This window comes from Carettochelys insculpta, chromosome 1 (assembly GCF_033958435.1).
Source record: "Carettochelys insculpta isolate YL-2023 chromosome 1, ASM3395843v1, whole genome shotgun sequence".
Lineage (NCBI taxonomy): Eukaryota > Metazoa > Chordata > Testudines > Carettochelyidae > Carettochelys > Carettochelys insculpta.
Window position 1 is genome coordinate 227,819,054 of NC_134137.1, and position 21,646 is coordinate 227,840,699.

Genomic DNA, 21,646 nt, shown 5'->3' on the forward strand with positions numbered 1-21,646 from the left:
TCTGAAGAAAGGCCTGGGTTATTTTATCCAAGATCTCTTTTAGTGAAAAAACAAGAGACTGAAAACATGCAGATGCAGATGTTTGCCTTCCTCTAAAGCAGGGGTGGCCAACCTGTGGCTCTTGAGCTGCATGTGGCTCTTTGAGCAATTAAACCTGGCTCCTGTTTGTTGCTGCACACTGGGAGTGCTTACTGCTGCTCTGCACACATGCCCCAGCATTTGGTGGGAAAAGTGTATGGGGGCGGTGGCTCCCGTGAGTTGCCAGCACTGAGTTTGAGCAGAGGACTGGAGGTGCCAGGCTGTACAGGAGAGGGAGAAATTGAGTTAGAGGTGGGGGAGGGACTGAGTGATGCCTGGCTCTGGGGGAAGGGTAGGGAATTGGGTTACAGTAGGGAGGTGGGGATGCCTGGCTCTGGAGAGGGGGCAGGGGATTGAGTTATATCAGGGAGCTGGGGGTGCCTGGTTCTGGAGGAGGGGAGAAGGCAGCTGGGTTAGAGTGGGGGACTGGGGATGCCTGGCTCTGGGGGATGTGAGTATTGAGCCATGTGTTAGATATCTATCTATAGACAGGTAGATAAAATAAATATATAATACCTTGCTCTTTGCACTCTATCCGTGGCTCTTCATCCCTAAGTGGCTGGCCACCCTGCTCTAAAGCATCAGCTATTTTCCCTTCAGCAGGCAGGGCAACTGATTGGATGCATCCAGACTGATTTGACAAATTGCATGTTCATGTGCACGTGCATAAAGTTATTTACAATAGAAATGTTTTTCACAGTGATCAAATACTATTAAAATACATTTTTAGGTACTGCTTGGTTTTGTCTAAACAATGGTTTGTTTTTTCTGTGACCATCTAACCTTATTACATCTCTCAAGCTGTATCTAGACTATGGTTGCTATTTCGGGATACAAAATAGCTCAAAATAGCTCTGCTATTTTGACTGTGGTGTTTTTACTGCTACCCCTTGTTGTGAGAGGGGTAGTGGGACATTCAAAATGGGTGCTTATTTTGAACTTCGGTGCTGTCCAAATAGCACCAAGTTCAAAATAAGTTACCTCAAAATTACTTACGCAGTTTGAATTGTGCAAATTTTGTAAGTTATTTCGAGTTAGGGCTACAGTCTAGACATAGCCACAGAGACTGAATAGTGTCAGATTTGTGACTTCAGTGAAATTCCCAATTCAACAGATTAATGTCACAAATACAGAATTATGGTTAGAAATTGGGAGAAGGAGAAACTGGTTTAAAATGAAGTGGTTTAAAATGTTCTTGTGCGAATCCAAATATCTGTTAAGAGAATATTGAAAATAAGTAGACAAATATTTTCTTTTTAGTAAAAATATACCATCTTTTAGAAGCTTGTTCAGAATGCATGGGTAACTAGTACTTTTTGAAAAACATTAAAATTGTTCACAGGTGGATATCCAAAAATATTGTCACTTTTGAAAACCTTGGTACAAGTTTTGCAACAGATTATGTAATACTTAGGAAGTTCTTCTCACATCTCTTACATTTTCACATGGAGGTTTCAAAGTCTAACAAAATAATATTTTTAACTTCTTGTCAGGCTCCTCATTCACATTTTGAGCTTTTTTTAGCTCAAGTATGTCAAGTCAAGCGCATAGTAGAAGAGGCGTTTATACCTGATAAGTTTTGAAAGCAGCACTAGGTACCAAGTCAGTTGACAGGATTAAATAAGTTAAGAATTTATGTCACTATCCTCCTGTAACTTAGCATAAACAGGTATGCATAATCTTCAGAAACATTTTTAAGAAATCAAGCGAATTTTTCCTAACACATAGCAAAACAAAAATTGTTACTTTTATTTTTTTCCAAAGAGCGCTATTTTGTGAATACCAATATTTCAATCACATATCACACTTACATAAATGTTGGAAATTGTAATGGCTGATGTCAAAGATATGTTTGGATTGATGATAAAATTTTGTGTGAGAATTCTGTTTTACTGTACCTCTTACATGCAGACTTCTTTTTCTATACACAATAAATGTACAAATGTTAGAGGGTACTTATACTAAGCTTTTTTTGCAAATAAAATGTGTACTGCCTATCAGTAAGCTATGGCTATCTTCTGCCTATTAGAGTGAAATGTTGTTGGGAGAAAATACATATTTAGAATTTAGAAAATGAATGGCTTCATGCCACATTTTTTATTTTTTTGGTAATTGGCTATATTTTTGTGTTTGTTTTCTTTGTCTTTCTGCCTTTCTGGACTATGTGGCTGGTAGTTCTATCTTGAAAGTACCCCAAAATACTTTGAATATTCAAGTCTTTATAACAAAAAAAAAAAACATACTAGCCCAGTGGAAAGGTATTAGCTCTTTCAATGTGTCCATTATACTTTGGACTTATTTTGCTGGATTTATGTTATAGTATCCCAAGAGTTTTAAGTCCCAGAGTTTAGACTTAAGTAATTTACAAGAGAGGTCTGTGGACAAAATAAAGATGAAAGCTTTGATGTAAAGTGAAATGACTAGCTGGAAGAGTGACTAATTTAGCAAATACATTATTTGGTGCTTATAGAATAGCTAATTTTTTAATATGGTATGCTACTTCCACTGTAGATCGGGTTCAGGGAGAACATTCATATTTATAATGTTAGCATTTGATGTGCTTGCAAAGAACCCATTCATACAGTTTAGTTGACTCTTGGCATGCTGCTTCTTCTGACAGTTCATCTGTATGTGGTGTTCAGAAACCACATAAGAGTCTGACAGAGGTTTTCTTCCTTTTATATCTTGAATTCTAATTGGTCAACATTGTTTAATATAAACTTCTCCATAACATACCAACCTGTTCCAAATTGCTCTTGCAAAAGCCTCTGAAAGATAAAGTTCTGCACACTGTGTGGAGCCTGACTAGAGCTGGGTGGCTTAAGATATTTCATTTTGTGGATGATTTTTCTATTTTGAAATTTGGCTTTGCTCTAATTCTGAACAAAATTTGTGTCAGGAGCAGTCTTCCTAACAGGCTGTGATGGAGCCACAGACCTTGGAAATCCTTGTGTCCCTAGCCATGGGACAGTTCCCATAGTAGACTGCCCGAGAGCCAAGGACACAGTGAGCCTAAGCTTCCTAGCAGTCCACCAGAGAAGCCAATGAGCTTTCCATTTTCTGGTGGGCCATCAAGTGGACTGTTTTAGGACTGGAGCCTCAGGGCTTTCAACATTCAGGCTCCAGAGCAGCCCTGCTTTGTGGATTGCCTCAGGGCCACACTTTAAATCTCTCTGATTTCTGGAGGAATCTTGTCAAAACTGAAATGTGTCTGCAGAACAATTCAGTTTTGATAAATTGACAAATTCCAATTAAAAACTTTCATTAACGTTTTCCTGACCTACTATCTAATTCTGGCTACACAACTGCACTGGTGGAAAGAGAAGACAAGCTTTACACACCTCTTGGACACACATAGGATAGTTCACCCAGTCTTGTTTGTGGTCCTGTGTAGAGGAAATTTATAGAACAACATGCACAGGTAGATTTCAACAGGAACTGAACACATGCATACAACTACTGATTGTTTGAAAGTGAATGACAGTAGGTGTGATGAAATGTAACACTTACTAAATTTGAACTTATTTTCTAGAGTACTGAGCAGATTTATGAAGTATGGTTATGTATAGAGCATGACACTTAATACATCGGGAAGTCAGTTTCCCTGGAAATTCTTAGCCCAAGACTCAGCACCAATGTGGTTAATACAATGAGACAGTCATGGGTACACGAATGCACCATTTGCAATGAAGCAGACAAAAGTATAATACAGTCCAATGGCTGGAGGTTAAGGAGACTCAAAATAATGTGTACATTTTTAAGAAGTGAGAGTAATTAACCTTTGGAACATGGTAGATTCTCTAGCAGTAGCAATTTTGAAATAAAGGTTGGATGTTTTTCTAAAACATATACTGTAATGTACATGAATTACTTCAAGGAAGTCCTGTAGCCTGTTTTATAGTGGAGGTCAGATTAGAAGATCACAATGGTCCTTTCTGCCCTTGCAGTCTTTTAATCAAGTAATAGTGAATACATGTGTGGTGTTAACAGCTGGTAAATGGTTGATGTTACAATGGCATAAAATGGCAACAAAGAGAATCAGTTCATGAATTTATGAAGTATGTATAATGTGTGGTACTGAACAAGGCCTGGGGCTCTAGCAAAAAAATGAGAAACAGTTTCTCACCGTTTTACTGGACTGGAACAGTGTGTGTTACTACCCCAACTGCTCCCACATTCCACTCACAGGAGCCTGAGTGCTTAGTCTTTATGTGGGTGGAATGGGCTTCACTCTCTCTGTTTAAGCTGCTTCCTTCACAGACCACCATGTTCCTAAGATAATCAAAGCATTCCTGTTTATAAAGTTTAGGTCATTCATTTGGGAAACAGAAACAATACCATATGGTGTAGGTGACTAGCTTTACAATGTGAATAGTAAATATTTGCAGTGACAGTTCATGAACAATTAATAGGCTAAATGTATTTGCACAGCTGATTCACTGAGCAAATATAAACAATGAGCAAATTCCTAAAAACCACTCTCAATTCATGATGATTCACAATTAAAAAAAATAGAGCTAAATTCAAAAAATAAATTGTTCATTCTTCGAGTGATTGCTCATGTCCATTCCACAGTAGGCATATGAGCTCAATGCATGCACTTGTCCTGAATGTTTTTCCCTCCTAAGTATTCACAGGGGAGTGAACCTGGCAAGCCCTCAAGTGGTGTTCTTATAGTAGGGTGGTAAAAGGAGTACTGTGTGCTCTCCCACATCAGTTCCTTATTGACGCCAACGATGGTGTATAGGAAATGCTGTGCTTCAGCCAGTTTTTGCTCTTTCTTCATCACTCTGCTTAGTGTATTTAGTTCTCTTAGTAGTTTTTTAGTGTAACTTTGTAGTTTGTCTAGAGTGCAAGAATGGAAGTCCTCGGGCCACAGGACCCATTCCAGGCCCCATTCCCGTTTTCACTCTTGGCACTGAGCAAGAGTTGGGAGGTATCTATTTTCAGGTTCCTATCACTGATCCACCAGTCCACGTCACTCTCTGGGATCCTGAGCCAGAGACACATTTTGCTCTGACAGATCCCTATGGGCCCATAGCTCTCATTGCTGGGCAGAGGGCAGTTGGAATCCCTCCTGCTCTTGGCCACTGAGGACCATGAGGCCTTGAGGGCTCCCTGCTTCTAGGTACATTTCTGATGCTGACAGCACTGTCACAACCCATGGAGCTGCATTCTCTGGGATGGCTGCAGGGCAGTACCTAGTGCCCTGGTTTCCCTGAAACCCCTGTAGGTCCTCCAAACCTTCCCAGCCAGACTGTTTGGTGTGAGGCTTCAGAAAAGGCACCAGTCTTGGAACCTTATCCCCACAAGCAGGTGCGAGTTCCTGAGAAAGACCTGGCCCCATCTCAGGAGGCCCCAGAGTTCCAATGTTTGTTTCCCACAGGAGGAAGGGACAGAACTTGCAGCACCAGTGTCTTCCTCATCCTCATGAAGTAGATCACCTCCAATTTGTGGCTCATGCTGAGGAGCTGATGGAATCAAGGATGCACTCTTTGTGCTTAACTCCACAGCACCTGGCAGGGTGACCTTGCCCTAAAGTAATGTCACAATGACAATCACTAATGACCTTTGGCAAATACCCTCAGCTCTGCCACCCTTTTCCAACAGGACCAAAAGGAAGTACTTCATCCTGGCTAAAGAACATGTGCCCACCCTGCCTTAAAATCCTTAGTGGTAGAGACAGTCAACCATAAGGAAAGACAGGAGCAACCAGGGATGCCAAAGAATAAAGACTCCAAGTGACTGGCATGACAAAGTCCTGAGCAATCCCTCATGGGTACTGTGCTTTGGGGTGGTTAAGGTAATGCCTCAGAGGCTTGCTGTGCCCCTTTTTGCTCTGTCTCCAGGGCAAGGCACAGCCTACTGAGTTGTATTCATCATAGGCACAGTCGTAAATGGGAAGTCCCCACATGGACATTGAGGCTCCCCCTTCTCCTTCTGAGCTGTCCTAGGGGGTATGGGGCAGTCTAGGGAGAACCCAGTCCCTTCCCACTCGATCCGGGTTCCGGCCCAGGGACACTGGGCACCTGCTGCTGGAGAAGCTGTCTCCCTCAGCCAAAAGGGCAACGGCTTCCTCCCTGGGCCACTTCCCTAGACTCTTTCCCCCATACTTCTCCAGCAAGTCTTCTCTCTTTCAGGAAAGTCTCTTCACAGACCTTTCCTCCTTCCTGGTCCGCCCCCTTTCTCCTTCCCCCTCCTTACCTGAGGGGAAGTGTTTTTCAAGGGCTCCACAGGTTGCAGGTGCTTAATGATTGGGTGCAGGTGCTTAATTAGCCCCAGGTGTTGGTTTGACCTGGTGCTGCAGGCTGATCCTTGCTGGACCTTAGCCCCTGGGGAACATGAAAGCACAGACCCAACTGCCCACGTAAGTGCCCTCCACTAGGCTATTATAACCTGCTGTGGGCTGTCACACTGGATATTTTCGGCATAAAATTTAATCCTCCTCCAGCCCATAGCTAAGGGTGAACAACCATCAAGCCCTTCTTTGCCACTATGATTTTAACATGTGGCAAAACATGAAAAAGTTTGAGGAGTCACTTCCTGAGGGTTCCAGGAAGGTGTTCAGGGGTCTCCTGGAACAAGGAACTGCAGCCAGCAGAACAACTTCCAGACAGCCTCAGATTTTGTGGACTCGCAGTGAGTACAAAGGCATCAGCCCTATCAATGCATCAGGCTTCCTGGCTGCTTCTCTCGGGATTGTCAGCAGATACGGAAACTACAACACCCACCTAAGGAAGTGAAGAAACAAATTGACAGAGCCAGATGTGTACCCAGAAGCCACCTGTTACAAGACAGGCCCAACAAGGAAAGCAAGAGAATACCACTGGCCATCACATACAGCTCCCAGACAAAGCCTCTCCAGCATGTCATCAGTGACCTGCAACCCATCCTGGACCATGATCCTTAACTCTCACAGTCCTTGGGAGGCAGGCCTGTCCTTGCCTACAGACAGCCTCCCAACCTTAAACAAATTCTCGCCAACAACTATAGACCACAACACAGTAATGCTAAACCTGGAACCGGTCCTTGCAACAAACCTCACTGCCAACGCTGCTCACATATCTACACCAGTGATATCATCACAGGACCTAACATCAACCACACCATCAGGGGCTCTTTCACCTGCACATCTACTAATATAATATATGCCATCATGTGCCAGCAATGCCCCACTGCAATTTACTTTGGCCAAACTGGACAGTCTCTATGTAAAAGAATAAATGGATATAAATCAGACATCATAAATGGTAACATACAAAAACCTGTAGGAGAGCACTTCAATCTCCCTAGACATTCAGTAAATTTAAAAGTAGCAGTCCTACAACAAAAAGATTTCAAAAATAAAATGCAAAGAGAAATCTCTGAGCTGCAATTCATTTGCAAATTTGACTCCATGAACCAAAGATTGAACAGACACTGAGAGTGGTTGGCCCGTTACAAAAGCAGTTTCTCTGCTCTTGATGGTCACACCTCCACATTAGCAACTGACTATTGGCCACATCCCCCCAACTGAACAAACTTGATTTCTCCTCTGTTGATGTTCACAATGGCCCATTAACTTCCGATAATGGGCCATATCCACCCTGACTATATAGACCTTGTCAGCTCTGGTCCTCCCCTTTTCCTGAGACCTCCTATGAAACCCCTCTAAACATGTGTCTGACAGAGTGGTCACTCCATCTGAAAGTGGCCTGTGTGATCTCCCAGACGTGGTGGGGGTTTCCCCTCATGAACCAGTAGATAAAATAGAGAGTGCCACTTGTTTTGCTCCAGATGGGGACAGGGCATGGGCTATGTTTAATTGACCCAATCTCTTCTTCTTGGCTCTGCTGTACAACCAGGCTTTTGTTATCCTCTCAGCTGTGTTAATTATGTGTTGCAGTAGCCAGTGTACAAGGCTGCTGAAGTTCTTCGACCCTCAAATACAAGTACACAAACAAACAGAAAAACAAAAGAAAAGCAATTAATGTTGAACAAAAATCCAGTGTAAGAGAAAAATATCTTATTAATATAAAACACATTTTTTCACAGTTCAAATAAAAATCAGATCACACTGTATTCATATTCAAATATACCTAAAGCAAGTTCTGTTCATTTGCTATCTGCCATGTTTACCAGTAGCTAATTTGGGCATCTGATATTTTCCCAAATTTGTTTGATGAAATGTTAAGTTACACATGTAGTAATCTAAGTTTACTGATCAGTGCAAAAAACACCACCTCTCCTCCAAAAAACCCAAAACTTCCAAGATGCAGAATCCTTTGTTAATTCTGTTCCAAATTCTCATATGCTTGTTTTTTAATCTGTTTGTTCCACTGGTCTTGTAGTTACTGACTGTAAATTTACTGTGGATAGTTGCAAACCATTCCCTATTTAATATTATAGTAACCATCTTTCACTGTGAGAGCACTGTCTTATGGTCACATTCACAACTGTTTCTATAACGCACTTGGCTTGCTAAACAATCTGCAAGCCCTTGCATTTGCAACCAGTTCCAGGGAAAGCCCTCAGACCAAACAATTTAGATTGCGTGTACACTGCAAACTTTACCTGCTACAGCAATATTGTTCGAAGGTACACAATGTAGCCACTTTGTCAGGGGGAGAGAGCTCTCCTGCTGACAAAACGAACCACCCCCAATGAATGGCCGTAGTTTTGGCAGTGCTTTTCATCAGTAAACCTTTTTCAGTCTAAGGTGTGCTTTTTTCCCCCCCAACACCTCTGACTAAAGTTTTACTGATGAGAGTGCAGAATAGACCCTTGTGTAAACTGGTAAGTTACAGTGTACTCCTGCAGTGCCCAGACTGGCTAAGTGCTTAGTGCTCATGAACTCTGCAGTTGCCGTGCTCTAGTTAAATCATCTCAAAATTGCTTCAGTGCTGGTGTGAATACTTCAGTTGTTGGTTGTGATGTAACTGGTCTCTGCAAATGTATTGTAAGTCCTCCAATGGCAACTTTGATCATTATTTTGAACCCGGTTGTCTGCCCTGCAGGCATGCGCATATCCCCTTTCAAAGCTCAGTTTCTGACAGCCTGCACACTGCGCTGATCTGCTCCTTGACACATAGCAAACCACTCAGGTAGAATGCTCGTGTTGTTGAACACGGAGGCAGGTGTGTGTATGTAGGAATGGGGAGGGGGTGCAGAGCATGAGATAATTTGTTTCCTGCCACTGTCTAAACTGATGAAAGCATGCTGATGTCCCCCAAAACACACTCCCTGCCACACACACACTCCATGTCTCCCTCACTGCTCCCTCTCCCTCCAACTTAAGTTGAAAAGCAGCTGTCTAGGTAGTAGGATGACCATGGAGCAACCGTGTTGGGAAACCTACATGTGATGCTACCTCACCCATGCAGTATTGCAAACCTTTCCCAAAGCACCCTGCAGGAGGTTACCCAGTGGGATAGGTACCACAATGCACTGATCCCTGTGATGTTGCAAGAGCTGATAATATGGATGCTCTCCACCATCACAAGGAGCACAGTCTGGACACACAACAGCAGTTTCACAGCAGCACTCTGTGAGCAATGCTGTAATTTCCAGCGCTTTACATCTGCCAGTGCAGACAAAGCCAAAGGGCTCTGCTCTGGCTATGCCATGTATCTTTGGCAGCAGCCTCAATTTTTCCAGCTATCACTCCATAAAGGGACTCAACTTCTTCTTCCAAAAGGTAATTTAGCAGAACTATTGACTTTAAATCAGGTCTCCATCTATAGATCAAAGAGCCATTTGATGGCCGTCCATTAACATTTTTCAGTGTAACAATACTAATCTGAATATTTAGAGAAGTCTCTGATGCTTCCCAGGGTTTTCTGTTTCTGAGTGATACCCTTTTTCTTCATGTTTTAGAGCACTAGCTGAGTTAAGTCTATTTCGGCAAAAACAATGAGGAATTCTGTGGCACGTTAAAGACCAACACATTTATTTGGCCATAAGCTTTCATGAGCTGGAGCCCAAATAAATTTGTTTATCTTTAAGATGCCACAGGACTCCACGTTGCATTTGCTTCATATTGTTGTAAACGTCTCATCAAACAGGGATGGTTGGCAGTGGCTGGGACTCCCTCTGGAACCGTTTAGTGTTTCATTTATCCTTTAATGAACTGCTCAAGCAACAACCTCCTCATTATCCACTCATTGCCACAAACAACTTGTTTCTCATCTCTTCGTACTTCTGCTTTGGATGGATGCTACAATTTAAAAATTAATATCAGTTCCCTTATTTAAGCTCAAATTAGCAAAAGCAGCGGGGTAACAAAAGAAATAAAAAAAAAAAAAAAAACTCCCTCTGAATCTGCCTTACATTCATTTCTAAACCCAGTAACCACACTCTCAGGTCATGTAGTTTAACTTACAGAAAATGGACTTATGAGATCTATCTTTTGTTCCTAACTCTAATTCTGCTAAAAAGGGACACTGTTTCAGATTTTGGTAAGGGAGGCCAAACTGTGCATGCCATGATGGGTGCAAGGCAGAGTGAGGGCATGGAGGAGGGCAAAGTGGGGACAGCAGCTTCAGCGGTGTTACTGAGCATGCCCAGTACAAGCCAAACAGCAAATTAAGGGTGAGGGAGCAACCTTCTCTCCTCTCTCCCCACTTACATCTCTTCTTTTCGGCGGTGACTAAGACACTTGAAAACTGTTTTAGCAGGTGATTTAACATTTGGCTGAAAGGAACACTGTAATTCCTATATCAAAGAAAGAAAAATAAATAAATATTAGACCCAATCAGGTCTAATACTAACATTTTCTGACATACTTCGGCAAGTCGCTTAAAGGACACTGGTTAGGCTTAAAATTTTAATGTGTATTCTTCATTACTAGCTCTCTGTGAAGTGAGAGACACGCACAGTCAGGACTCCTGGGCTGTATCTCAACTGTGGCAGGAGAGTGGGGTCTAGTGGGTTACAGCAGGGAGAGAATAGGCTCTGGTTCTATGTAAAAACACCACAATGCCCATACTGGGTCACACTGATGGTGCATCTAGCCCAGTATTCTCTCTTCCAGTAGTGGCCAATGACAGGTGCTTTAGAAGGAATGACAAGAAGAGGTAATTATGAAATGATCCATCCCCTGTCACCTATTCCCAGCTTCTGGCAAACAGAGAATAGGGACACCATTCCTGCCCATCTTGACTAGTGGACCCATCCTTCTTAAACTTGCTTTGTTCTTATTGGAACCCTATTTTTGTTTGGGCCTTTCCCCCATCCCTTGTTACAGAGTTCCACAGATTGACTGCACAGAAATTTATTATGTTTGTTTTAAATATTCTGCCTGTAAGTTTAATTGGGTGACTTTCTTCTGTTATGTTAGTGAAGGACAATATAACATTTCCTTTTTCAGTTTTTCCACACCATTCAATTCCTATATGCCCGTGTGTACCTATTTTATTAAGACCTATGCATGCAGGAAATCTCCAGAGGCGTATTCAAAATAAGGTCAAGCCCAGGTCTCTGAGACCTTTGCACTCAACTCCTTTGGGGGTCCCCAGCCTCTGTGTGTGTGTGTGCACATGGGCACACACGTGCCCAGGTCCCTTTCTGGAAAAGTTTGGGAACCACTGTTGTAGAGTTAGTATCTGGTAGCTAGTACCTCCCAAATCCACAGCATATTTTAGAGACAGCCATACAACGCATTCTCATAACTTCATATGTATTAATGATATCCATATTTAGATGAATAAATTACTTCTAGCAGATCATATCATTTCCCCTGATACCTTACAAGGCATGTTTTATATGCAGTCACGTATACATGAGAAATATGGGGTTATAAGGTGCTTGCCTAAGGTACAGAATGTCACACCTGTATCTCAGGTTGTTGTGTTTATTTGTTGACCTAGTGCATCTGTGGCTCAACATATCTTCTCCTTAATGAACCAGTAAGGTAGAGCTGTGGTTTTCAACCTTTTTTCATTTGCAGACTAAAGATGCAAAATCCCGTTTAATTGGTTAATTGGTTAACTTATGAACCGATTAAATGGGCTGGGGCGGCAGGCAGCTGGGGAGGCTGCTCCAGTCCAGCTCTATATATAAATTACACACACACACACACACACACACACACACAGAGAAAGAATGTGTGTGTGTGTGAGTACTGCTTTCTAAAATTAAGCTAAAGGTTTGACTTTAAATTGTGGTTTCCATGTTCACATCCAGAAATAAGCTTTCCAATGGTGGGGGGCCAGAACAAGAGGGGCAATTGCATAAGGCCCCAGCATTTCAACAGAGCCCAAACCTGTCAGCGGCTGCTACTGCTAATGTAGTAACAAGAGCATCAGGCCTCTTTGAAACACCACAGAAGCACCACCCCACTGTTCCATGCAACTTTGAGGGCGGGGGTGGCAGCATTGTGCTCTGTGTGGCAGTAAGGGACGATTGCCTTCAGCCCTGCCTCTTTCAACTGTGACTCTGTTACTTCCAAGGGCATGGAGCAGGGGGCCCCACACCTTGCCCCCAGGCCTGTGATGGCTGTTGGCCCCTCTGCTCTCAAATAATTATGGGTATAAATGGTCCTGTAAGATGTGAAACTACCTAATTTCACTCTCAAATCAAATAATTAGAAATCTATAGTGGGCACTTTTCTTTGCAGATGCTAAACGATGCATGTAAACTTTAAAAATATGTTCCTAAAGACCCGTTCTTGCTCAGTTTCATGAGATCATTGCCATTGACATCACTGGGCCTGTAATGGTAAAATTTGTCCCTGTGCGGTGGGCTGGAACAAAGTCTATGTCCTGGTTGAATCATCAAAGTAAGACTGAAATGATCCATGTACCATGTCTGGCTGTCCTGTCAGGTATGGACACTGCCTGAAGATTTCAGGATGGTATTACTTAGCTGGGAAAAAAGGAAGAAGTAAAATTATTTGAGGGCGTTCTGAATAAAATGTTTTGATCATATGATTACTAGTATACAGCCTCAAAACTGTGAAGTCATTCAAAATACTTGGTGGGGTCAGGAGAAAAAGAATATGGGTTGCTAAATGTAGATAAAAAGTGAAATTAGTTTCCAAGTGAAGTGCTTCCATCTGTTGAGGAGCTTGTGGATATTCTTAGCCGCAGGGGATTTAAGTAATCTTACCGTATTTGACAAGGTAAAATTTCTGGAAGGAATCTATCACTCCGTTATAATGTAGGGCAAAAGGTTGATACTTATAATAATATTAACTTGAAATATGTATATTCTTAAGTAGTGTATGTCATCATTAAAAATAACTGAGGATAAAAATACTAATTCAGCCATCGAGTCATCTCAAAGCTAGAAGTATTTGCTTTTGGAATCATATGAATGACAAATATAATCAAGTAGTAAATATAGCATAAAAGGCAAAGTACATGCTTTTAATGAAGACAAATCTCCTGAGTTCTAGAATATACTGTAGGATCAGATAAGGTTTCAGCTTCTGTAAGCAGTATAGATATAATTAGATTTGAACTGCAAATAGTCTACATATATCTCATGCGGATTCTCTCTTTAATGTAATGTAAATACCGCAATGTCAAAAAAATTGAGTCTATCCTTTCATTGTCTTTATAAAACTTGTTGTATCTTATGAAGAGAGACTGTCATAAGATTTTTCCAAGTGATATTACGTTGGACTATTCTATGAAAATGACACACATGTGGGAATGATAGTATAAATCATGCCTCTACTTGACTGCACATGACGGTACTTTATCAGCTCCATACCCTCTAGACTGATTAAGTGCTAATAAAGTGAATGCTTTTTTTGTGTGAATAGTAATGTTGGTTTTTTGTGCAAAATATTAAATGTGGTCATGTCTCATCACCACCTGTGTACTGAACTGGAAAAATGGCTTTTTGTAAAGAAAAAGTATGACAATCTCTACCTCATTAATTCTCAGACTATTTCATAGTGTGGTCCACATATTCAGAAAAAGGTTATCTTGTGTCCACCGCTGTCCATTCAGGACTGTACTAAGCACCTTAAGATGGTTCCTAACCCTGTCAACAGTGTGTAGAAAGTCTCTTCCTCCTTGTTTCAATCTTCTTTACTTGAAATAGCTTAGATGCCTATAGAATCAGCTGGAAAAAGGAGCGACCACCATAGGTTGTGCCACCTACATAGATCCAGTTTTGGGAATGGCAATTGTGCCCAAGCTGTTTTTGCTTTATGTTATGGCAAAACCGAAGGGCCAACTATTTCAAAAGGAAATTTGTTAGACAATAAAGATTGTTGGTACAACTTTAAACAGGATACTTTTTTTTTTCCTTTCAGGATTACTTACTGCCATCTACCTTTCCAGAGTAAATGGCTCTACGTTGGAACAGAGAGGGGAAATACACACATTGTAAATATTGAGTCCTTTATTCTTTCTGGATACGTTATCATGTGGAACAAGGCAATAGAACTGTAAGTGCAGATTTTTCTGTCACTTTCACATTTCTGGCAGGTTTTTTGAGCTTTTTTGTTAAGATGATTATTTAGTTATAACAAATCTCTGTAATTATATTGTAGCCTCTTATTTTAAGGAACATTTTAATGCCATACTGCTTTTTTCATCACAAGAAACTTTTATAAGGACATCCGGTTTCTTGGTGTGTTAGTGATATCATGTAATCTTTTAATAAGATATATTTATTTGGGACTCTGTCATTAACAGAACATTTGTTTAACATATTAAATAAAAATACAGAAAGTCATAAATCCCACAAAGTCAATGAGCGTCCTCTGGGCCCAATATATTTACTGGATTAATATGCGCTGGAAAAATCTGATCACCAGAGATCCTCTAGATCAGTTGTTTGTAACTTCTTTTCATTTTGAATGGTGATGCCAACCCCTTTGGAAATCTGAGATGGAGCCTGCAGACTTAAGGTTAAAAGTCACTGTTCTATGCTACTGATAACTTTTCATGGACCTTTTGGACATAATCCTTGGACTTCCAGAGGCCCATGTTCCACAGGTTAAAATGACTGCTCTAGATCAATGTTCAGACTGTAGTTTGAGACTGCAAAGTGGGTCTTGACTCTGTTTTAATGGAGTTACCAGAACTGGTTTAAGACTTGCAGCCTTGGATGGTGGTGCTCAGATTACAGCCCTTTCCCCCACCCATGGATGAAGTCCTTGTACTTCAGTTTTGGCTGAAGTTCTTGGTCAATGGCTTTGTCCCCCTCCACCCAGGGCTTGGGAAGACTCAAATTTCGGTCTCTGGCTGTGTAGTAAGTTTTGTAGTAAGTGGGAGGTGGCAGTGCAATGAAGTTTGAGAACCTTTGCTCTAGGTTATGTCCACAGCCTAACAGGATTAATGGAGCCTGTTTGAAGGAACAGAAGTTTGACATCATGTAGAGTCAAGCACAAGGCCTTTATTACAAACAGCTGGTGGAGTGTCACTTTACTTGTTAGGCTCAATTAGACTGACAAACAGCTGATTACAATGAATAATATAGGGTGCCAGTGGGCAGAGAGAAGGGACAGGGTGGGAGTACCCAAGCCCCTAAATAGATGCTAGCAGAAAGAGATAATGAGCACAATAAAGAAATAGTCTAAAAGCTAACATAAGTGCTCCACCCGTGGCTCAAGTTTACATATTTACATGTGAACACAAAGGTGTTATCCCTTAAGTTTTCTCATGTAGAAGTTAGGTTAAATTCCAAATGTCAGGTTGTTAGGAATGACAGGTGGCACTCTCAATAGGTTTTTCCACAGGTGCATTCCTATGTGGCAGTAGTATACAATTATCAATGCTAACCCTCCTGGGCTCAGATTGGCATCTGAGAGGTAGGCATCATTACTCATGCTGACATGTTAGACCTTTTCCTGAACTCTAGGTTGGTGTTCAAGGACGCCACGCTATTATCTCTCCCTCAACTAGCAACAAACTCGGAGTCTCCTCTTCAGTGAGTTATGGGTCTATAATTCATTATGGCTCTATAAATCCCACTGACTGCTTTCTCAGCTTTTGTTTTATACCTACTTGCACAAACAAGGTTTGTTTTGCTATCTGTGCCATGCCTTGTCTATAGTCCAGCCAAATCTCAGACATTCAGGCCTGCTTTGTCTAGACAGCTGTTAAAAATTGTGAATAAGACTGTGGTCAGACTCTTGCATAGTATTATTAGGATCTTGGCCCTTCACTGTTGGACTACAAAGCCTGATGGAGAATTTTTTCCACCTGGTCCAAAAGACAGCAAAAGTGGGCTTCCAGATCACCGCAGAACTGTATTATGTTTGTGTGGGTGGTGGGGCAAAAAGAGAGTCCCCGAGAAAGAGCAGACTCTTCTGCTGAGCTGAGCGTGTAGCTGGACAGATTGACGATATTGCTGGCTGAGTTAGTGGTACCCCTGCTGTGGCTCTGTGTGGCAGGCAGGAGCTTAGACAGCTTGCAGTCCTTTTTCCTCTGTAGAGCAGTGAAGTGTCTGATGTAAATCTCCTGTCTTATTTTAGTAAAGTTCAGTGGTGTGGAAGTTTGTGTCGAAGGTTGGTTTTTTATGAAAGACTCCAGATTTGAGAGCTCTTTTTTGATGTTCTCCTGTTTGTTGTACAGGATGCTGATTAGGTGGTTCCTCAGTTTCTTCGAGAGTGTATGGCATAATCTCTCACTGTAGTCTGTGCAGTATGTGGATTGCAAAGGATTTTTCACCTTTAGTCCATTTGGTATGATGTTCATTCGTTTGCATTTGGAGAGAAAAATGATGTCTGTCTGAGTTTGTGCAAGCTTCCTTGTGAGGCTGATAGATTTCCATTCCATACCGTCTCAGACTCAGAGAATACTTTCAACACAACACTGACCAGCACACCGTTACACAGAACCCTCCCAGCAGCACAAGAAGAATAACTCCACATGGAGTCCTCCTGAGGGTAGAAATAAGAGGCTGGACCTATATACAGAATGCTTTCGCCGACGCGCACAGGCAGAAATTGTAGAGAGACAGCATCGTTTGCCTCACAACCTCAGTCATGCGGAACGCAATGCCATCCACAGCCTCAGAAACAACCCTGACATTATAATCAAAGAGGCAGATAAAGGAGGAGCGACTGTCGTCATGAACAGGTCTGACTACCAGAAGGAGGCTTCCAGACAACTCTCCAATACCAAATTTTACAGGCTACTTTCCTCAGATCCCACCGAGGAATACACTAAGAAACTACACCATCTGCTCAGGACACTCCCTACACAAGCACAAGAACAGATTTATACCAACACACCTCTAGAGCCCCGTCCGGGGCTATTCTACCTACTACCCAAGATCCACAAACCTGGAAATCCTGGATGCCCCATCATCTCAGGCATTGGCACTCCCACTGAAGGACTGTCTGGTTATGTGGACTCTGTCCTCAGACCCTATGCCACCAGCACTCCCAGCTATCTCCGAGACACCACTGACTTCCTGAGAAAACTGCAAGACATTGATGACCTACCAGAAAACACTATCCTAGCCACCATGGATGCAGAGTCTCTCTATACCAACATCCCACACAAAGATGGAATAAATGCTGTCCGGAGCAGTATCCCTGATGATGCTACAGCACATCTGATGGCTGAGCTCTGCAACTTTATACTCACACACAGCTATTTCAGATTTGGCGACGACATATACCTTCAAATCAGCGGCACAGCTATGGGTACCTGCATGGCCCCTCAATATGCCAATATTTTCATGGCTGACCTGGAACAGAGCTTCCTTAGCTCTCATCCACTAACACCCTGTCTCTACTTACGCTACATTGATGATATCTTCATCATCTGGACCCATGGGAAGGAGACTCTGGAGGAATTCCACCAGGACTTCAACAACTTTCACCCCAACATCAACCTCAGCCTGGAACAGTCCACACAGGAGATCCACTTCCTGGACACCACGGTGCTAATACACGATGGCCACATCAATACCACCCTGTACCGTAAACCTACTGACCGCTACGCCTACCTTCATGCCTCCAGCTTCCATCCCAGACACACCACACAATCCATTGTCTACAGCCAAGCACTAAGATATAACCGCATTTGCTCCAACCCCTCCGACAGAGACAAACTACAGGATCTCTACCAAGCATTCTTGAAACTGCAATAGCCACTTGAGGAAGTGAAAAAACAGATCAACAGAGCCAGACGTGTGCCACGAAGCCTCTTACTACAGGACAAGCCCAAGAGAGAAACCAACAGAACACCACTAGCCATCACCTACAGTCCTCAGCTAAAACCTCCACAGCGCATCATCAGGGATTTACAACCCATCCTGGACAATGATCCCCCACTTTCACAGGCCTTGGGAGGCAGACCAGTCCTTGCCCACAGACAACCTGCCAACCTGAAGCAAATCCTAACCAGCAACTATACACCAGACCACAGTCTCTCTAACTTAGGGACCCATCCATGCAACAAACCTCGTTGCCAGCTCTGCCCACATATCTACACCAGCAACACCATTACAGGACCTAACCAGATCAGCCACACCATCATGGGTTCATTCAGCTGCACATCTACCAATATAATTTATGCCATCATGTGCCAGCAATGCCCCACTGCTATATACATCGGACAAACTGGACAGTCTCTACGTAAAAGAATAAACGCACACAAATCAGACATCAGAAATGGCAATATACGAAAACCCATAGGAGAGCACTTCAATCTCCCAGGCCACACAGTAGCAGACTTAAAAGTAGCTATCCTACAGCAAAGAAATTTCAGGACCAGACTCCAAAGAGAAATTTCTGAGCTACAATTCATCTGCAAATTCGACGCCCTCAGCTCTGGCTTAAACAAAGACTGCGAATGGCTGGCTAAATACAGAAGCAGCTTCCCCTCCCTTGGTGTTCACACCTCCAAATCAACTGCTGGTAGTAAGCCTCACCCTTGCTGACTGAGCTAAGCTTGTTATCTCCACCTTTGCTCTGGCTTATTTATACCTGGCCCTGCAGATTTCCAAGACCAGCATCTGATGAAGTGAGTCTGTGCTCACGAAAGCTCATGCTCAAAATTTTTCTGTTAGTCTATAAGGTGCCACAGGACCCTTCGTTGCTGTTATAAAATTTGTGAAAATGGGGAGAGGATATGATGTGTTCTTGGTGCAGATGACTATGGATCACTTTGTTACCATCCTTGTCTCTAGTGAGAGAGAAAGAGAGAGGGCCTTGCAGGTGCTTAACTAATTGTTATCTCCTAGACAACACCAGGCTGTCACTCAAAAATCTCCTCAGCGCAATGCTTGGCTTCTCTCTGCTTTACTGTTAACAGTTCATGCAGCACAATTCCCAAATTCCTTGAAAGTGTTCCCCTGTGGTATCGAGCACCTGTCATTGGCTTCTCACAGAAATACCAGGTTTGCTATCCCAAAAGGTAGTAGATGTACTAGCTTTTTTGAGTCATCTGAAGATCACATCCTGTACAACATCACAGCACATTTATAGTGAAAACAATAAAAAGCTTAAGGATGATAGTAGATGCAAAAAAGTTACATATAAAGCAAAATTATAATGATTCCCGTAGTCTACCCTAAACAGCTTATAGCCTTGTCCAAAGTAGTCACAGAGAGAGAGCTGTGTTAGTCTGTATTTTCACAAAACAAAAAAGCAGTCATGAAACACTTTGAAGACTAACAAAATAATTTATTAGGTGATGAGGTTTTGTGGGACAGACCTTCTTCTTCAGATCTGGAAATTCTGATGAAAGTAAACTGTCATGACAAAATATAATAGAGAGATAGAAAAAAATGAAATGAAAACTGACAAATCAGCTACAAGGACAAAAGTGAGTGGGGATGGGGTGTGAATGGTGGGGAAGAGGGTATTATTACCGTCTTCTGACTCCCAGAGGCTTACAGGGTCAGTGCCCCTTTCAGTTACTTTCTCCACTTTCCCACATACATATTTCCACTAGTTTCTTTCAATGTTATCTTCACAATGTACAAAATCCAAGCTGTGCACCCATTCCCCATTGTTAAAATCTTTCTCCTGCATTGATCATCTCACACCTTGAATCCTGCAACCTTCTCTGGCCTTTAAAAAACACTTCTCACCCCCATCAATAGACATAGTGAATTTGTTTTTATGTAACTTTTGTCAGAAAACACAGTTTTGTTAAAATTCAGACAAGGGAATGAAATGGCAGGTGAGTTCTCGGAGCACATTTCAGGATCTTGGCTTCTCCTGGAATGGAGCACAAATTGTAACACTTTAAATAGAAAAATGTTTGTTTGACTGCTTCAGAAAGAGATGGTGTGTAGGATTGCCTCTAGTGATATGTAAGAGAAAACAGCATCTCCACTTGTCAATTCCTGTTTTACGACTCTCCCATGAGGAGCTCTGCAGCTGTACTAGCACCATTTTTTTCTTGGAGAAAATGTGTAATTAAAGGTGTCTTTTTAAATTTAATGTTGTTAATTATCAGAGGATGTTTATGTTACAGATTTTTTAAAATCCTGATGTGGCTCTTTGAGGACATTTTTCTTTCAAGCCCCATGGTGTTTTATTTGATTTTTAGTTTCTCAGTTTTTTTTTCAACTTAGTTTTATAATTTCACACGGATCATTTAGTACTTGATGTTTCCAAAAAGAGGTGGTAGTGGGGGGAACTATGTGAATCAGCAGCAGCTTTCTGCTTATCCCTGAATGCACAAACAAGATATAATGAATAGTTGTTGTTTATTCTATGTTTGAAAAGATCATATCTGTTCAGAATATGGGATCAATTTAAAGATGCCACCTCTAGCTGAGAGATTTTTAGAAGGTTTAATGCAGTTTTATTATCCATTAAGAGACCCAGTTCCACCCTGGGACCTAAATTGATCTCATCAAATCTTACAGAATCACCCTTTCACCCCCAGTCTCTTGTCTGCTTTTTGACTTATTAGCTAAGACAGAATTCCTGTTTCTAATAACATTAAGAAGACAAGTGGGAGGGCTGCACGCCTTGGTGACTTGGCCTTTTATTACAGCCTTCATTAAGAACAAGGTTCTTACAAAAGTTTCTATCAAAAGCAGTTGCTGATTTCACCTTAAATCAAGTATTTCAGCTTCACGTCTTTTCCAAAATGTTATGATCACAAGAATGAGAAGTTGCACTCACTGTACATTGGTAAGGCCCTCTTCTTCTGTTTGGGCAGTAAAAAACAATTTAAAGTGCAGAAAGAATGAAAGGTCAAGTTGTCTCAGCTCAGAACGGTTCCAGCTGGTTCTGTTTCTACTTCAGGGTTTATTATGGCTTATTAAATAGGCCATCACCACCAAGAATTATCACTCATTCAAACAGAACTCAGGCCACACCAATGGTTTTTCTGGGTAATGTTCTCATACTAGATATTTATAGAGCTGCTATGTTGTCTTCTATCCATACTAGTTTGAGTCAGCATAATGCCATCAATGAATGATCTAGGGCGCAGGAATGGTCTTGTTTTGTTTTTTTGGGGAGGAAGCAGCTGTTTTTGAAGAGGTATGTGTATGTGTTGGGGGCAGCATGCCAGCTTTTTTTTTTTGGGGGGGAGGCTATTTTCAATGTATTTATACATGTCATTTATATTCTAGTTACTGAATATGTGTCATTGTTATTTTTGGTATTTTAATAATTGTTAAATTATTATGAAATTATCTTGAATTACGG

The 21,646-nt window shown here is 41.8% G+C and overlaps 1 protein-coding gene across 2 annotated transcripts in view; it reads left to right on the forward strand.

Annotated features, from left to right (window-relative positions):
• STXBP5L (syntaxin binding protein 5L) overlaps positions 1 to 21,646 on the forward strand; it is a 443,298-nt gene that overhangs the window by 230,676 nt on the left and 190,976 nt on the right. For both annotated transcript variants that reach the window (XM_075000721.1, XM_075000731.1), the window contains exon 5: positions 14,324 to 14,458. In XM_075000721.1, coding sequence (XP_074856822.1) covers positions 14,324 to 14,458 — 135 coding nt within the window. The remainder of the gene's footprint in view (positions 1 to 14,323; positions 14,459 to 21,646) is intronic.